Source organism: Primulina eburnea, chromosome 14 (assembly GCF_022965805.1).
Source record: "Primulina eburnea isolate SZY01 chromosome 14, ASM2296580v1, whole genome shotgun sequence".
In the NCBI taxonomy this organism is placed as follows: domain Eukaryota; kingdom Viridiplantae; phylum Streptophyta; class Magnoliopsida; order Lamiales; family Gesneriaceae; genus Primulina; species Primulina eburnea.
Window position 1 is genome coordinate 2,520,583 of NC_133114.1, and position 18,734 is coordinate 2,539,316.

General features: G+C 35.8%; 1 protein-coding gene across 5 annotated transcripts; it reads right to left on the minus strand.

Annotated features, from left to right (window-relative positions):
* Window positions 1-1,899: 1,899 nt before the first annotated feature.
* LOC140813353 (cleavage and polyadenylation specificity factor subunit 3-II) lies at window positions 1,900-17,834 on the minus strand. Of its 5 annotated transcripts, none has more exons than XM_073171861.1 (12): window positions 17,650-17,834; window positions 17,217-17,467; window positions 16,480-16,597; window positions 12,281-12,354; window positions 8,840-8,976; window positions 7,304-7,367; window positions 6,198-6,263; window positions 5,430-5,499; window positions 4,623-4,727; window positions 3,785-3,926; window positions 2,930-3,029; window positions 1,900-2,822 (listed from the first exon to the last, which is right to left on the minus strand). In XM_073171861.1, exons 1-12 carry the CDS (start codon window positions 17,672-17,674, stop codon window positions 2,034-2,036), a joined length of 1,941 nt encoding a protein of 646 aa, XP_073027962.1. In that variant the 5' UTR covers window positions 17,675-17,834; the 3' UTR covers window positions 1,900-2,033. The 5 variants fall into 5 exon arrangements, with proteins under 5 accessions (XP_073027962.1, XP_073027964.1, XP_073027965.1 ...); XM_073171863.1 differs by lacking the exon at window positions 17,217-17,467 and adding an exon at window positions 14,928-15,115 and having other exon boundaries at window positions 17,650-17,817; XM_073171864.1 differs by lacking the exon at window positions 17,650-17,834 and adding an exon at window positions 14,928-15,112 and having other exon boundaries at window positions 17,217-17,452.
* Window positions 17,835-18,734: the final 900 nt, after the last annotated feature.

Genomic DNA, 18,734 nt, shown 5'->3' on the forward strand with positions numbered 1-18,734 from the left:
TCTGCCACTGTTATGAGAGTCCAACTGAGTGATCAAATTTCTTTCTTCAGCAACCTTCTTGAATGGACCATCTCCATTTGGCCCAAGAGAGAATACTTGAAGTTTCATATCTTCTTTCTAAATCTTGTGAATGCAAGGGTGTTGCATGGGCTTCAGCGTGTTCGAGGAACTTCGAATATCCCTTTTATGGAGTTCTCTGTTATGCTAGTTTTGACTTTTGAGCTGTCCATCACCATTAGGCCAAATCACGATTCATACAAAATATTAAAATTAAAAAGCAAGAAAAGTGATGCATCGTCAATGGCTTAATTATTCGGGGAAGCTGTTAAGTAATCAAGCCAAGATTGAATTCAAAGCAAACCAAATTTGAATTCAAAACACATCATTTTGTGTTAGGACCAATGGAACCCGGATATCTCCACACTGGTATGATATTGTCCACTTTGGGTTTTAACCCTCATGGTTTTGCTTTTGGAACCACCCAAAAGGCCTCATACCAATGGAGATATCATTTCATCTTTATAAACCCATGATCTTTCTCTAGATCTTCCAATGTGGGACTTTGGTTGATCCCAACAATCCTCCCCTCAAACGAAGTTCCACTATTATTCTCATAGTCCGAGCCTCCCCTCAAGCCTTATTCGTCCTTCAATCGAGGTTACTCCACTTCACTGTGTTGGAGCGCACGCCTTACATGAATACCGGGAGCATCAACCACCTCGAGAGTTTAATCAAGGATTTTTACCGGGAGCCCTCACCTCCTTCGTTTAGGTATCGAGGATTCCACCCACACGGCTCGATCTAGACCATGGCTCTGATACCACTTGTTAGGACCAATGGATACCGGATATCTCCACATTGGTATGAGGCCTTTTTGGTGGTTCCAAACGCAAAACCATGAGGGTTAAAACCCAAAGTGGACAATATCATACCAGTGTGGAGATATTCGGATTTCATTGGTCCTAACATTTTGAAATTCAACAACACAATTAACACATGGTTTGAGTTAGTTAAAAATGGTTGATTTGATTATGTAAGCAATGATATTTTAATTTTTGTTTTTTTCCCCAAAATTCACCTATAAATACTCATTCGTTCTTCATTCCAAAATCATACCAAAATACAAAGTCATTCCATCTACAATCATGTGTAGAAGTGAGACAAAGGATTTAGTGTGAGATTTTTTAAGGAGTGTTTATCGTTGAAAAGAATATGATTAGTGGAGAGAAAGTGAGTGTTAAAATCAAAGTGTTTTGAGTGAAATACTTTGTATTCTCAATTCTCTTGTCGACTTTGTTATTAATAAAGAAGTGAACTCTTTGAGAGGTTCGTGGACGTAACCTAACCTTAGGGTGAACCACTATAAATATTGGTGTTCATCTTATTAATTGTTAGTAACACTTACGATATTCCGCTGCAATAATATCTCGTTTATTTCCCTGGTATCCTATCAGAAGCAAGGAAATTTTGATGAGAAGTGCTGCTTAACCTTCGATATTGCGCGTAATGAATGATTTACATGGCAAGATTAATGTCTCAGGATGAGCTCCGGGGAAGACTTTTCCATTAAAGACAGTGCGCGTAATGGTTTCCAACTAATGCAGGTTGTATCATATATTACGACAAGATTGAAGAACTACATACATGATAACGAATCTAGTGGTTACCACACTTACATATACATCGTATGAAAAAGTTCGAATCAGGCCTTGCTTGCTCTCGCTTCTTTAGGGGAAATTTTAGGGATATTACAACATGACCATATTTGCAGTCTTCCACAATATTCTAGAACCTCCGCGCATGTGAGCTTCACGCGTTAGCTATATCGCCATATTACTTGACACAGCATTTATTTACACTAGCATTTGCACAGATAAATCAACTTCACGAAAAAATAACTAAACAAAATAGTTAGTTATGCTATAACTTCCTCCCATGTTAACTAAATCAGAGAATAACCTTAAATCTACGACTAAAAGGGACAAGTTAAGCAAATATTTCGAAAAAACACGAGTCCCACACATGCTCTAGTTCTAAGAATGACTCACATCTAAATTCTTCATAAATGAAATGACTTTCCAAGCCATTTTCTCATCCTCCAAAGACCAGGTGCAGCAAAAGTATAGTGTATCGACTGCACCAGGACCAACAGTTGTTCTGTGAGAGCATTGCTCCTTCGAACAAAGAGATATGATGAATGACTTGATTTGAATATGATGGTGGCAGTCCTGGATACTCAACTCCGAAAATTCTCTGGAAAGTTTTGCATACAACAGATGCAAGATGAAAGAGCTTTTAGTCAACGGGGAGTGTGAACTGTCCATATCCGTAGTTTCTGAATGGGCAAAACATACTGGGCAACAGTGGGCGAACTTAATTTCATGGGTTTTGACTTCTAACATAGTCATAAGTTCATTTTGATTTACAACTCTTGGATTCTGGTTCTTCTGTAACGTCAATAACCCTTGAGCAACTCTGTCATCACAAACTCGCAACATTGGTTCCATTCTCGTGTTGGAATCTCCTAAATCAGAATCCAGTCCTGAATTTAATTTCAAGAAAGTGAAGTTTGGGCATAAAGAACTCTGCAAAAATGCATCAGAGGCGCTGGCTTTAATGTAAATAGTTGAAGAAATGCATAAAGTTTCATTATTTGCCGGATCATAACATTGTATTCCCAGTTCAGATTGGATTTTTTCTCTCAGTATAGCCATCTTAGGCTTTTCACCGTGTACAAGAATCACATGCTTAGGAGATAGAAACTTTATAAGATCCATAATTCCCTTGGCATCAGTATGTGGACTAAATGATAACTGATGAATCTGCAAATAGTTAGATACGCTAAGATTAATGATTAATGGAATGAAAAAAGTTCTCGAAAGGAAAACCATATTAACCAGAAACTTATACATAAAGTTGGGAGCAGAACCTGACACCGCACATCAATTTGGGTGTCTCGGTCGATATTGATTTTAGTGGGTACTTTTGCTGACATAAGTTTGTGTCCTATAGTTCCAGCCACACAATACCTGATCAACAGCGCAGAGAAAGAGTGGGGCATTTTCAACTGTAGCCAGTTACACGAGTAAATTAATAGTTCAGAAAGAGATCCAAGGTAAATCATAAAAGCAGATTTGCTTTCTTCTAACTAAAATTGATCCGTAAAATAATTATTTCGATTTATATTATCAAGATTTATGTAGACTGCGCATTCAAATGTAATGCAAACAGGGGCAGCGTTGGTGTGCAACTGGTTTGTTAAGCACAGAAAATCCATTTACATCAATAGAAGTGTTTCAACTTTCTGACCGTATACATGGTAAGATAGGTATAACAGCCCAAGGAGCACACCTAAATTGAGCATCCAAGCAAGAAAAATCAAACAAAACCAACTTTGACGCTAATAGATTTGATTATGAGATGATAAATGTGTGTTTTCTCAAGCACCACAAAAAGAAAAAAGTATGATTCACAGAAAGAAGAGGATTTAAATATCTCACCAAGAAAATTGAAAGATGGTAATTTGCAATTTCATAGGGCAATATAACTAAGCTGAGCTGCTGCCTGGCATTTGCTAATGATAAAGTGTATAGCAAGCAATGAACTTGAAATAGAACTCTGAATTTTGTGGGTATCAAATTCATTTAGTTATTAAAACCTTGACATGGAAGAACTTCAAAAGAGAAATTTTATTGAATCAGATAATGTAAAAGGAGCAGCAGGATCCCCTGTCTCGATTACAAGAAAATATATGCTATTCACAGAGAAGGAAAATAAAGAATACCCTGGCAGCATAACAAGATTTGCTCCGCATGGAGCCCACTGTTTGAAGACTTCGAGTGAGAAACCTCCACTTATCATTCCAGGAGTAGCGAAGAGAACACAAGGCCCCGGAGCATTTATCAAGGATCGGTCAAAACTGCAGACTGCAGTATTCATGTTTTAGTGCAATTGCAACATGTCTGTATTGAAATTTAAACGCAAGAATGACATATGTGTTAGCAACCACCATCTATAGGCAATCTATCATTACTTAGACAGCTTAAAACACAAGGCCAAAATTTTTCATCACAAAGTTCATTTTGTTTTACCTGCGAAATTGAAGCCAAAAGTTGGTTAAACAACATTCTAATAAAAAGTTATTTAAACAACCAAAAATTAACTTAAATACACATGGAAACTAAGTTTTTTCAGCTCGTAAAAGGAATAGCTACTAGACATATCAGGAAAGTACAAGAAAAAGGAAATGGCCGCATATATACTTCACAAAACTATCCACAAAATAGAGCAACAAATTATTGCACAAGTAGAAATGCATTTGCAATGACTGAGCATTTTACGAAAGCCTCCCATGGCAATAATAATTAACAAATTGCTTAACTATGTCTTGAATATTCACGGAAACAGGTAAATGTGCCATTTTGGTTCCATGGAAGAGAATTCTACAAAAGTGCCAGGCTAGAAGCAGCCTCGGTCGAAAAGATTGGTAATTCTGAAAGATATATAACTCATATATTCCAGCTAACAAATCAAAGTAAAGGTTGAAAAATTGTGTTAATCATGTAACTGCGAAATTTCCCTGCAAATCCTTAAAATAGCAGAGATTGAAATATTGTAAGTACCGTTTCTGAAGTCAAATGCATTGCGTGTAGTGTAAGTATCTTTCACCTTTTGGCTGGTCCAGTTAATGAGAATTTTGTAATACATATTCGCTTGAACGGTCAAACCTGAGACAGACAATGAAAATATTAGTATTCATGTTGACAAATAAGGTAAAGAACAAGAATAGACCATCAACCATCTGATTCTGATTAATTGCCACTTCAAAAAATTTCAAAATTATCCTGAAAACTTGAGACATGTTGAGTTGGATTACAAAACAACCAGTAAATGCCTCCATTTTGAAAGAAGAAACATATCCTCATAAATATGTGCCCATGGACAGGCAAAAGAAAAAAACGCTCTGTCGACAATATTAGTCAATGAAACAGATTAGAATACCATCGACACTAGACAAATTATCAAACATGAAATCACATGGGAAACATGGAATCAAGGTTTTAAATATTACTTACGATATATATTTCAGGAGTTTTTGATTTATGAAAATTTCAGGAATACAAAATCTTTATTTCGATTTAGGAAAATCATGGAATTTTTTTCGCAATATTTTGTAGATATAATATACAAATCTGTAGTTATACAACAGTTTTTCAAGATGATTGCAATTATTGATGTCTCCTGTAAAAAAATTGATATCCAAACAAACATTAAAGTTTGTTTTTAATAATAATGATATTATGCAAACATATTTTTTCATGAAATGTCTTTGGAGTTGGAATTTTGTTTAAGGTCAGAAAAGCCCAAATCCGGCGGGAATTCTGGAATTCCAGAAGAAATTTGAAACATTGCATGCAAAAAGATCGTACCTGCAGAGAAATAAATAGGAACTTTAAGATTCATCCTCTCCCAATAGTCATCTAACAGCATGCATAGTTCCTGTCATAAATCATGATGCTATCTGAAATTCATACAAGAAAATGAAATGATATGCAAATGATGATTTTCACACTAACAACTTTGATCTCTGTCAACAGCCACGCAGTCAGTTGCCAATTATGAAAAGAAATGTAACCAACCCAGTCAACCCTCCTACTCATAAAGACACAGAAGAAACATAAAATAACACAAAGAAAATGACTAAAGCAGAAGAGACAGCAAAGAAAATCAAACTTGTTTATGACATGATAATCAACTCATTTGAAAGAAACCATTATTAGTTGCCTGTTACAGATTGTGCAATTCTTAAAGTCGTCATACAAATGGTGCAAAGAAACATGAAAACCAAAAAGGACCACGTGTACAATGCGCGGGCACAATAATGTTACTGCTCTGCGTTCGCCATTTAATCCCTTTTATTTACAACAATTCAATTGCAATTGTTTGTATCCTAAGATTAAGTTCTATAAATAACAAAACAGCTTTCAGAAATATTTCACATGACCAGAAATTTATGTATAATATAAAAACATCCACAAATACTTCAAAATCTAATACCAAATTCATGTTATCGCATAAATGCCAATCTCTTTCAAATACATAAAAGAAATTAATTATGATTCACATCCAACTCAAGGGCATCGGCCGGATAATAAGCATCCATTAAAATCAAGATCAAATAAATGAGTTAATAATACCTGTGCTCTTCCAAGAGCAAATGTTGGAATTAAAACCTTTCCTCCACCGCCAACACAATTGTGAACCTGCGGAAATAATTAGGAATCGGTAACAAGTAGATTGAAGCAATGAAAAATCTGCACGGTAAAGTACACAAACATCTTGTTGAAAATACAACAATAAATCAACATCTATGTTCTATAAATTTGATAATTGTTTAAGCAAACCATCTGAGCATGATAACCTTTTGTACAGAGTTTACAAAGTAACAGATTTTCATGCTATTTTTATCTACTGAAAATTTGCACATTTGGCGTATGATCATCAAGGATTTAGTCAAAGATGAACATATTGTGTCCATGTAGTTTCAATTTCTAACATAATGATAATGAAATCATGCTACTGACTGAACTAATTACAGCAAAACAGTTAATTGACATAATGGAAACACAAAAGGCATCTATATCTTTCAAATCCAAAGATGATTAGAAAACAATCCAAGTCCTTTTCAGCAAGAAATCAACTCCACATGGATATTGTCTGTTGTCACTCAATGAAATAAATTGATCAGTACTAGGAATTTTTTCTGCAAAACAGGACCAAAACACAATTAAGAAATAGAAGTGTATGCTGAAACATACCCCGGTACACCTGACTTTTGGAAATCCATTTGATGTTATTTCATTAATATTGCAGGCTCTAGGATGAATATTGAGTCCAGTGAAGGAATTCTTTCTTTCACCATTTTTAATAAGAATGTATATGAATTAAAATATGTCTTAATAAGATGTGCTAAAAGAAATAGACTAGATTATCATTGGGATATCCTAGCGGAAGACTCCAAAAACTGATCATAACTGCGTGCATGCAATATGTAGCTTTAAGTTTTCCGAAACGTACACAGATGAGATAGCGACATCGAGAGAGTGTGCATCTCTACAAATTGTTACCTCTCGTGAAATCCATTAATTACTCCATATTGTTCAAATTAATTCCCACATGAGTATTAAAGAGAAAAAAGTAAATGCAGCAAAAGGAACATCGACAAGCACAACTGATTTACATCGAACAACAAAAACAATAAACATATCAACGAAATCGAAACGGTATGACAAAAGGCCCATACAGCTTTGAGAAATTCTCTCTCTCGAACATATTTCGATTCACGGTATGTTGTTGCATAGGTTGACCTGTAAAAAATTTGGGATAAAGCATTCAATACAAATTCATTTGTGTAAATCAGGCAGTTGGTGCTAATTACTAAGGAAAATATATAGATGCTCATAATGTAATGAACCCAAAGGCCCAGCCAGAATGCAACGCCGGCTCAAACCCATCACAGCCAACCGATATTACCTACAAGAGATTTATTCATGGCCGATTCAAGAATGAAGCATCAAATTCTTAGTTATTTACTCCTTAGGGACTCTATTTCATTATTTGTCATTTGCTCGGATTTTCTTATCCTTAGTAGTTTGTTTCCATTAAAATAAAGGATTATGATGCTTTCAAAATTTCAAACACTTGAAGAACCATGAAGAAAAAAGATCGACACAGTAAGTATGCTGAATTGATTAAATTTATATTAATATTGCTGAATGGAAAGAACAGACTTTACAATGAAAAACATACTCCCTCACTCTCACAAGAAGGAAGATCCTTCTTCTCACAAAATTCAGGTCTATCCCATATGACTCTTCCCCCCACCCCATTTTATCCCTTCCCTCCAAGCATTACAAACTACTCGTCCCTTCCCACGTGCATCTTGAACCTTCTTAATTAAACTTTATAATTTGTTAGGCCTTTTGCATGGGCTTCATTTGCAGGGAACCCGGGCTTCAGTTTCTGGACTCCTTATTTCCTGATTTGGGCTTGGACTTATAATTACCATATCAGATTATCCCATGAGGGATAATTCTCAGAGTAGTTAGGAATTTCATTCTGCAAGATTTTATTCCTTTATGATATGGAACATTCATGAATTTATAGATGATTTTTATGAATAAAACGAGTTTGAGTTTGTAACTCAAAATCATTTATATGAGATTGCGAGGTTCTCTCAAAACGAGCCTCAACGAGCAATTATAAAAATAGCAAGACGAGGGAGAAAATTGCATAAACACGTAAGTACACTTGCGATTGGAGATTTCTCTGACAATCAACCCATTACTAGATCCATAACTCATGAAAGTGACACATGAGCGCTTAAATAACTATAACTGGGACCTGAAAGTCCAGAAACCACTTCTATAGCATGTTACATGGCATATGGATAAGATATTTCCACCACTATAAACAGAGATGACATAACTATTTCATCCATAAATATTTTGTGGATCTAATAAGTTTTAGTTGAAAAGAGAAATTTTCTAATATGTTCAACCAATTTTGAGTCCACAAGATGCACAAGTATGGAATCTTCCTCCAGGTAAGGATTAAAATCACGCACAAGTTTTTCGTGTAGGATAACAAGATTAAAATGAAACTGGCACGTGTCTGACATCACATTTGTGCCTTCGACAAATGCAAAAACGACACTGGTTCCTTCACTCAAATAATTCATAGTTCAGAGACAAGAAAAAAGGAAAATTCCACAGGGCATTAATCCATCTAAATTAACAACAAATCACGACATCTATTTTATTATTAATGACAGACTTACTCTGATATAACAAGGTCCAACTGAAGTCGTTCGATTTGAGCTGCTCCAAGATGTCTATCAGGCGTCATATTATAATCCCCAGTGTACACTAAGGCAGCATCTCTGACTTTTGCATAAAACATCGCAGCCCCAAGAACCTAAGAAGCACATTTAAAGATCATTGACTCGATCATCCAATTTTGTGGAATCAAATAAACTTAATGGACAAGGTAAGCATCTAATCACCAAAAACTCATTTTCCCCATAGTTATTTAAGGAGCAAAGCACATTAAAGCGCTAGGGTACTCTGGAGCCTGAAGCGCAAGACGAAGCGCACGCTTATCGATGTAAAGCGCATTTGACATAAATTTTAAAATTCAATATATATAAAGGGATTTATATTATAAATCTATAATATTACATAAATTAAATATTTTTCACAAAGACAACAAACATTATAAATAAAAATTCATTAATAGATGATGTAGTGTAAATCATAACCAGAAAAAACTTTAATCATCTAAAATTCATTAGTAAGTCATAAATTCGTAGTATATTAAGAAAAAAACTTCAAATATCTAAATCATCTAATTCTTCTCCATCTTCCACATCGGTATCATCATCATCTTCTTCCACAACCATGGTGAGACATGAGTATATAAGAAATTAGAGTAAAAGTTTACATAGAGGATTACATTATCATCTAAATCATCAAATTATTCTTCATCTTTCCCCACTGTACCATCATCATCAACATAGAAGGAAGATGACAGTAAAAGCATAGAGGATTACATTATCATCTAAATCATCAAATTATTCTTCATCTTTCCCCACTGTATCATCATCATCAACATAGAAGGAAGATGACAGGAAAAGTTTGCATAGAGTACTACTGAACTTTCTGATAAAAAAGTCTGGCATAAATGAGTGACAACGTGGCTCTTTTATCATTAAATAGATATGAGCTTTGCTAATTGGGGGGTTTCAAAATTGGTTGGGCTCGAGTTAATTTTTATTTACTTACAAAATCTCAGCCCACTTCTTTAAAGCGTGTGTTCTCACGCCTCTCGGATGTCTCACACCTAGGCAGAGACCAAGGTTGTAAATGGCGGGAGGCGGTGGCGGGGCGGTCGGTGACCGCCTACCGCCTCGGCCGCCTAGGCGGTTGAAATTTTTTAAGTAATTTTTTATAGATAATCATGCAATATAATCATTTTTATGTAAAATGTGCAATTAAATAATGTTTAAGCACAAAATATAATATTATCTAAATAATATGCAATTAATAAAGATTCATCATCATATTAATGCTATTATGCTAACGAAGTAATATAATTTTTTTAACCAAAAAACTAAGATAGTCTTTTTTTAATTCTTCCATCCTTTGAAGCTTTTTATTCTTGCTATTTTCAAGATAGTCTCTCACTCTTTTTTTGTCCTCATCGGATGCTTTAGGACATGCTTCAACTTGTCCTACAATACCCGCAATATGATGCTTCATCCTATACACTCCTCCTTTAATAAGCCTCTTACACAACTTGCATGTGATCCAATCCCTTTTCTCTTTATTATACAACACCCCATATTCTCAAACAATATCATTAGACTTTGGCTTAAATTCCAACTCCGGTTATTTATCTTTTTCCGCCATTAATCTTCAACAATAAATCAAGAATAAAATAATAAATTAATAATTGTAAAAAAATTGATTTTTGAAATCACAAAATCTGAAATCTTATAAAAAAAAAGTATGATAAATAATAAATATGCAATGCCTAACCTAAAATCTAAATATTCTGACTTCCGGCGACGGCGGGCGGAGGTGGCGGCGGCGGCAGTGGCAGAATGTGTGTGAACTATGGTGGTTGAGAGTTGAGAGGTGAAGTGAAAACATAAAATAAAATAAACAAAGAGGTGTGTTAGGGTTTTAAAATTTAAAATTAGTTGACTTTGACTTGGTTTTAAAATTGTTGACTAAGTTTTAAAAATTGTTGACTAGGTTTTAAAATTGTTGACTAGCCTTTTAAAATTGTTGACTACTGTCTCGCCCGTCTGCTCGCCGCCTCGCCCGCCTCGATCGCCCGCTCGCCGCCTCGACCAGCCCGCTCGCCGCTTCGCCCGCCTCGACCGCTTGCTCGCCGCCTCGCCCGCCTCGACCGCTTGCTCGCCGCCTCGACCCGCCTCGACACTCCTCAAACCGCCTCGACAGCCGCCTCATGCATAGGCGGTGCGGTCGAGGGCCGCCTACCGCCTAGGCACCGCCTAGGCGGCCGCCTCGACCGTCATTTAGAACACTGGCAGAGACGAACGCTTTAAGCGTGCTTGTTTCAAGTGTTGCACCTAGGTTATTCGTGCGTCTGGATGGGTCCGTCGCCTTGGTGCAGACAGCGCACGCTTTCAATAACTATCATTTTCCTTATCAAAATTTTGATGAAGGCCAGCGGAGGGATTATTGGTGTTGTTTAAGACACAGTGGGCTACAAAATTAGATGAATGGTACCTAGTTTCCAATTATTTTTTAACAATTTACTTTCAGCGAATTGCCAGACAATGTTTATAAATTTTTAAGTTTGAATGATTGGTATCTTTTGGGCTCCCATGCAACAAATTTCAAGCAAATTTATTTAACAATTATAAGCCCAAAATATAAAGAACCGAAGTAACAAAAATTTACAATTAAAATATATTTTGTTGCAGAACATTTTTTTCAGTTTTTTCTTCAGTGTGCAGGGAATGCGGAACCAAACTGAAATGTATGAAACCAAACAAAATTTAAAAATTTACCGATCCAATTTAATGTTCTGTTTCAGTTTGATTCATTACAAATGAGTCATAAGGAGCTTCATAGAAATCCAAACCCATTTTTGATCAAATATTTGTATCTTTAAGTCACTGTCATCATCACAACAAAAGAATCATTCTCTTACAATACCATCGTTGGAATCCGTTGTTTACTACTTGACACCACCTTGAGCTTTCACCTTTGAGTAAGGTACAACTTGTGGAGGCTACTGTTAATGCTAGGATGCTCAGGAAGCTGGAAACGAAAAGAAGGGGGATGAGGAGCTGAGAAAAGTAATATGAGGAGGTGGCTCTGATAGTCTGATTACAGATGTCAATTTGTTCAGTGGATATTGAATGAGCTAAAGAAATTGAAGGTGACAAGATATGGAGGCTGAGCACAAGATAGGCATCATCAAGGTTGCAGAGTGGGATTTCAGTAATAGTATGATATTATAAACAATAATTTTGCTTTTTCTGTTTCAATCAATTTGGATCAATCATTGGATCAAATGGAAATTTTTCATGTGATAAGAAACTAAACAAACCGAAAATCAAACAAAAATGATTTGGATTGGTTGGTTTCAGACTAAAAGTTTGGTTTTTGCAAGCCCCCGATTCATGATTATGAACTTTCAATACAAAGATAAGCTTGGAGGAAAAAAGAATTTAAAAGCTTACATGCCCGGCATAGTATGCACGAATCTGGAGGTCTTCATCAACCTGAATAGTTTGCTTCAGATCCACTGCAATGACTGCATCACAAATATTTCATATAGAAAGCGCAGATGAATTTTTTTTTTTATAAGAAACTTATTATATTAATAATACGTTAAGAATGTTTACATAGTGGACTGGTGGTCCACTCGCTTAACGAACAACAACAACAAAGCTAAAATGTCACTGATACACATAATCCCAACTTCTCAAAAGATCTAAGACTGATACGTTCTTAAAATCATTATGATTGCCAATCCACATCGCAATATTAAGCTTTATTTTGTCCCAGCAACTCTCCGCATTTTCTTCAATTTCTTCAAAAACCCTCTTGTTTCTTTCTAGCCATGTTGTCCAACATAAGCACTGAACAACTACGAACCAAAAAGATCTGCCCCTTGATCCCAAATGCTGTCCTAAGTCCATATTCAGTACATCAGTTGTAGAGTTAGGCATCACCCACACCAAATGAAGTTCTTGCAAAGCTCTATGCCACAGTGATAATGTGAATGGACAATGAATTAGCAAATGATTCTGCGTTTCTGATGCGTTTCTACAAAGTACACACCAATTAGGTCGCAACGCAATGGAAGGCCATCTTTTTTGAATCATCTCCGAGGTGGGTAGCTTACCCAAAGACACTATCCAAGAAAACATTTGGATTTTTGTCGGAACTGGAGTTTTCCAAATAACCTTGGAGACCGAAGAAATTGGGAAGCGATTAAGAGGAAAGAACGAATCGTAAAATGATCTAACCGAGAAAATACCCGAAGGATCCCCTTGCCACCGCAGAAAGTCATCTACCCCTTCTATCAATCTCACTGAATCTAGAATCCCTAACAACTCGGACAATTGATCCATATCCTCATCCCTGATAGCCCTTCTAAATTCAAAATCCCAAGACAGAGTAGACGTGACACTATCAAAAATTGCGACAAAGGATATCGGCATATTACGGATCGAAGAAAGCTGAAACAAAGCTGGAAAAAGATCTTTAAAAGAAGAATCCCCCCACCATCTGTCCTCCCAAAACCTCACCTTGTTACCCCCTCTCACCTTAAATACAACCATCTGTTTAAAAGTCGGGTAAATTCGGGAAATGTACTTCCATGGGCATCTGAACGTGACATTTAACGCCAACCCAGCATCCCACAAGTTCTCTTGTAACCCATATTTGCTCACTATTATCCTTTTCCACAATGTCTCACCCTCCACAAAAAATCTCCACCACCACTTTCCAAGCATCGCCTTGTTTCTCAAACTTATGTTTGCCACCCCTGTTCCTCCTTTATCTTTCGGTGAACACACCTTTTCCCACGCAACCAAATGACAATGAGCTTCACCATCCGCCCCGTCCCAAAGAAAGTTTCTGGATATCTTCTCCAATGCCTCCACTATACTTCTCGGCATCTTGAATAATGACAGAAAGTAAATCGGAATAGAATTTAAAACCGAAATTATCAAAGTGAGCCTACCACCTCTGGACAGGAATGATTTTTTCCAATTTGCCAATTTTTTTGATACCTTAGTCACAATGGGTGCCCAAAAAGAGGTTTTCAACGGATTACCACCCAAGGGCATTCCAAGATAATTGATAGGCCACTCCTCCCTTCTACAGCCCACTTCCTGTGCCAAAGATTCTGTCTCGACCTGGTCACGATGAATTCCCAACAATGCGCTTTTATTCCAATTAATTTTTAATCCCGACATGTCGCAGAATGATTGTACCACTTTGACCAAGAATCTTATATGATCATCTGTTTGCACGAAGAAGAGTGTGTCATCGGCAACTGAAGTGTGATATCTCTACCTTCTCTACCACTTCTATTCCCCTATGAAATTGTCTGCTCGCCTTACATTATCTCCAATACTCCACCATAAGTGAACAAAACGGTGATAATGGATCACTTGCTCAACCTTTGAAGTTTGAACTTTCCTCTGGTCTACCGTGTCAGATAGAGAGACACATTTGCAGACACCTCTATCCAGGACCTCATCTTCACAAACCTTTTCACAAGAACAAATCCAAGATCCCAATCACTATCATAGTCTCGAAATCCACTTCAAGACCACCCTTTTTTTCTTTTTCTCCCCTCTTCCACCATTCATTGCAATTAGACGCAATCCATAAATGAAGCATTTGAACAAATGCGCATGACAGTCTTAGCTCTTCGACAGTACCTTTGCCAGACACTACGCAATGTTTCAGCAATCTAGTACCGATTTCCGAATCCCCCAAAAGTAACTTAAGATAAACACGAAAGATAGAGACAACCATATGTGTGGAAGAATATATTCTTATTCTAATGTAAAATCACATTACAACCCTACAATACATATATATAACTTATTTCTATATTGTATTCATAATCTAACCTTACTTAGTAGACAAAACATAAGGAATAAATATCAAAAATAATTGTATTCACAATATATTATTTCTTTTTTTAAACTCTCCTCAAGTTGGAACAAAGATATCGCTCTGCTCTCATGCCCAACTATCTCTCTGCTCTCATGCCCAACTTGCAAATGAAATCTTCGAACTCCAGTTTGAAATGACTCTGTGTTAAGGCATCAACAATTTGTTGCTCAGATGTGACAAAGGACATACGAATTATTCCTCCTTCAAATTTTCTTTGATGAAGTACTGGATTATTCATCATGCTCATTGCTGACTTAATGTCGTATAATAGCATCATTGACGCTTCCCAGTCTAACTTCAATTCTTCAAGAATTAGCTTTAGCCATGGCAACTCACATACTCCATTCTTCATAGCTCTGAGCTCAGCTTTTGCACTACTATGAGCAACAACACTTTGTTTTTAAATTCTCCGTGACACAAGATTACCCCATAGAAAAATACAATACTTTGAGTAGACTTACTATCAGAAATAGAACTTATCCAACTTGTCAGAGATATTCATCTTGTTTCTTAGGGCTAATTTACATTGACAGGAATTCGTCCTATAATTGTGTTACCTTTATTTCCGTTTTGAATTTCAAATGAACAAAATTCAGCTCAAATTGTGTTCCTTCAGTTATTATTCAGCTTCAGTGATCCTATCTAATATTGTTCTTAGTTATTGCAAGTGAGCATGTTAACTAGGATGACAATTCAACCATCAACATAAAACCGGACGGTCGGACCGGAAAACCGTTATATTATATAAAATGATAATATAATAAAGTAAATAATATATTTTAAAAATTCTAAAGATCTTAAATATGTATATAAATAATTAAAAACATATATATTTACCAAAGTTATCTAAAAAACATATATATAATCAAATGTAATTATATCTATATTTTTTAGATTAAAAATAAATCAAAATAAGCTCATATACTAATAAAATACTATTTTTTTTTATTTCAAAATCAAAATAATCATATACATAATTAACAATAAAATTTTTAATATAAAAAATAAATTTTCTTAAAAAAACATAAAATAATCAAATTCAAAAAAAAAATTAAAAATGTGGTGAAACTGTTCTAACCGGTTCGACCTTTAAAATTGTTTTCAGATTAGGTCCGTTCCGTGGCCGGTTCCCGGTCGAACCGGACGGCCCGGTCCGGCACTCCGGCTTTAAAAACACCGCTATCAACCCACTTTTCTAACATTTACCAAACTTCAATGATGGTCAGGCCCACAGATTTACGATAACGTGATGGAAATGACAACGAAATATCGTGATAATATGTAAATACACCAGTCTAAAAACTTGTTTGCTCCATATCACTAATGGTTTAAATGGTATGAAGTTACAAATCTGCCAAATCATGTATCAAAAGGTTTGTGCATAATTCAATTCGCAAGAATATATGAAACTAAGCAAACTTATTGAAAATTGAATTATACATAGCGCTTTGTCCAATTGCTTACATCGTTGGAGGCATATGTTGGAGACTGGAGAACAAACTATGTTACCCAAACTATTACGTTAAAGGAAGACCCTAGCAAAATAGAATGCAAAACAGAAAAACATGATAGGGTAGTGTCTTCAGCAAACCGAAGAAGGCTACAACACAAGAGAGAAAGGCTGATGAATAATTCCTAAAATAAACAGCCTCAAAATAGAAAAGAAAGAACGCAAAACCATTAAGTTGCATGAAACGTGAAACAAAGAAAGAAATAATAAAATGAGAAGGCCACCACATACCTTTGTTCATACATTTACCAATATGATCAGAACTAAACTGTTCTTCCTCTCCCCTTCTATCAACCATCACCTTCCGATAATCCTCAAGCATTAGTGGAGCTAATGCTTTTGTTGGATACTGGAGAGAAATTAATCCAAAGGATCATTTCCAAAGATATTCAGGTTCGTCGGCAATACCATCAAAATCATAAAAATAGGTTCAAGTACACGACAATAAACTCCAAACATCTCTAGTGATATTGACAACATAAATTTATCACGAAGTTCATTCAATAGATATCAGTAAAGTACTACATCCAACAAAGTTAAAAATGAAAAGCTGCAAAAACATCAGTATTCAGATTAACATATCGCACAACAAATACGCATAGGAAATTGGCAAGTAATCAAGAAGAGAGAATATACTAAGACAACAATAATAATAAAAGAGTTGATTAGAAACTCGGAACACAGAATATCTATTCTCACCAACGATCAAATGGGATGGATATCCTAACAAGAAACACAAGTGAAAACCCAAAAGGCGTCAAATAAAAGTCACCACCAAAGTGACATAATCATCTTCCCATTGTGGAAGAGGCCAGGGTTTAAACACCGGTGACAGTAAACACCCTCCCCCGTAATTTAAAGATGAAAACTACTGTTGTTATAAGATGCATTCAAAACATTCAATTTAATTCGCAAATTTGTAGGACACACGAAACTTCTACAAAGCACATAAAGTAAGATATGTGTACCGTCATATAAATGGGGCCATTGTACCCACAAACTTCAGTAAAATACGGGAGGGCTCCGATGTGATCCAAGTGGAAGTGTGTAATAATAATACATGCAAGTGAACCATTGAAATCACCGGACTCTGAAATTAAAGAGAAGTCTGGATATCGCCGGTGGTCAAGGTATCCCATATGCATGCCACAATCAAACATTATCCTCCTCCCGTTTATGGTCACGACCACGCAGCTCTTCCCCACTTCTTGTCCCGCTCCTATAACCAATATTCAGCAAAAAGAAAAAAATAATCCCAGAAGTGGCAGCAAGAATATATAAAAATCCTCTGTGACAATTCATCGAGCATATGGTGGGAATCATGTCCAAAACTGTGAATAAAGAGCATAAATATTTACTCGATCTTAATTCTACACAAAAGGGAAAAATGACTAGTTTTACCTAGAATCAAACATTCAATAGCCATGATTGGTGTTTATATGCTGACGAAAAGGTTTGCCAGGACTCGTGGAGGTATGTTGATGGGAACCTCAGGTTTGAAATGTCATCATGTATGGAACACTTGTTTAAAGGCCGGGCTTGCGTATGATACGGGCCAGATAATTGAGCTGAAAATCTGACTTCATTCCTGAATAAAATTTTTGACAGAAGAAATAATAACTTTTATTTAAATCAACGTTTATTGAATAATATATATTTTGACGTAAAATTAATATTTTTCACAAAATCATCTTATATTATATAATATTTTTCATAACATAACTAATAAAGAAGATAAAAACTTGTGTAAGACGATCTCACGGATCGTATTTTGTGGGACAGATCTATATTTGGATAATCCATTAAAAAGTATTATATGCTAATAGTATTACTTTTTATTGTGAATATAGGTAAGGTTGATCCGTCTCACAAATTGAAATCCGTGAGACAGTCTCATATAAGATCTACTCAATAAAAAATGACACTTTTATATGTGAACAAATATATTTTGGACATAAAAAATAACTTTTCATTGATCAAATATTTTCCTCTCATATATATTAGGAACTTAAGTGGATGGGCTTAAATAAGTTACAGGGTATGGCCTCAAACGAGTTGGGCTTCGGGGTTACGTCGAAAAGAGGATATATTTGACGAGAGAAGTTGTTATTCATTCAGCATATTTTCCATTGTAATTGACTAGCATAGCTAGGGAGTGACAGAGCCTTTGCTCTGGGTTTATCTTAAGCTTTGAATATTCATCGAACACTTTGTGTGCGTTCTTTTACTTCGTTGCCTTATTTCCATTATGTGGATTAAAGATCCTGAAAATCGGTCCGACCGGTCGGATTCCATGGAGAGAGAAGATGAAAGACTGGAAGCAATGGAGGAGACATTGATAAAAAGAGAGAAAAAGGGAAAACATAGCACAAAATATGATGTTGGATCGAAGATCCAGAGCCACAAGGCACGGAGGAGGAATATGGTTTCAAATCTAAGACGGACTTGAGAGATTGGTTGATGATTCTCGTATCTTCTACGACGAC

Bases quoted from the DNA above. Each gene is read 5' to 3' on its own strand.
- LOC140813353 (XM_073171861.1), bottom strand. From the start codon at position 17,674: ATGGCTATTGAATGTTTGATTCTAG. The intron at 16,598-17,216 runs GTACACATATCT...ATTTCTCTCCAG, and splicing joins ATGGCCCCATTTATATGACG to TATCCAACAAAAGCATTAGC. The intron at 3,927-4,622 runs GTACTTACAATA...TGAATACTGCAG, and splicing joins TGCATTTGACTTCAGAAACG to TCTGCAGTTTTGACCGATCC.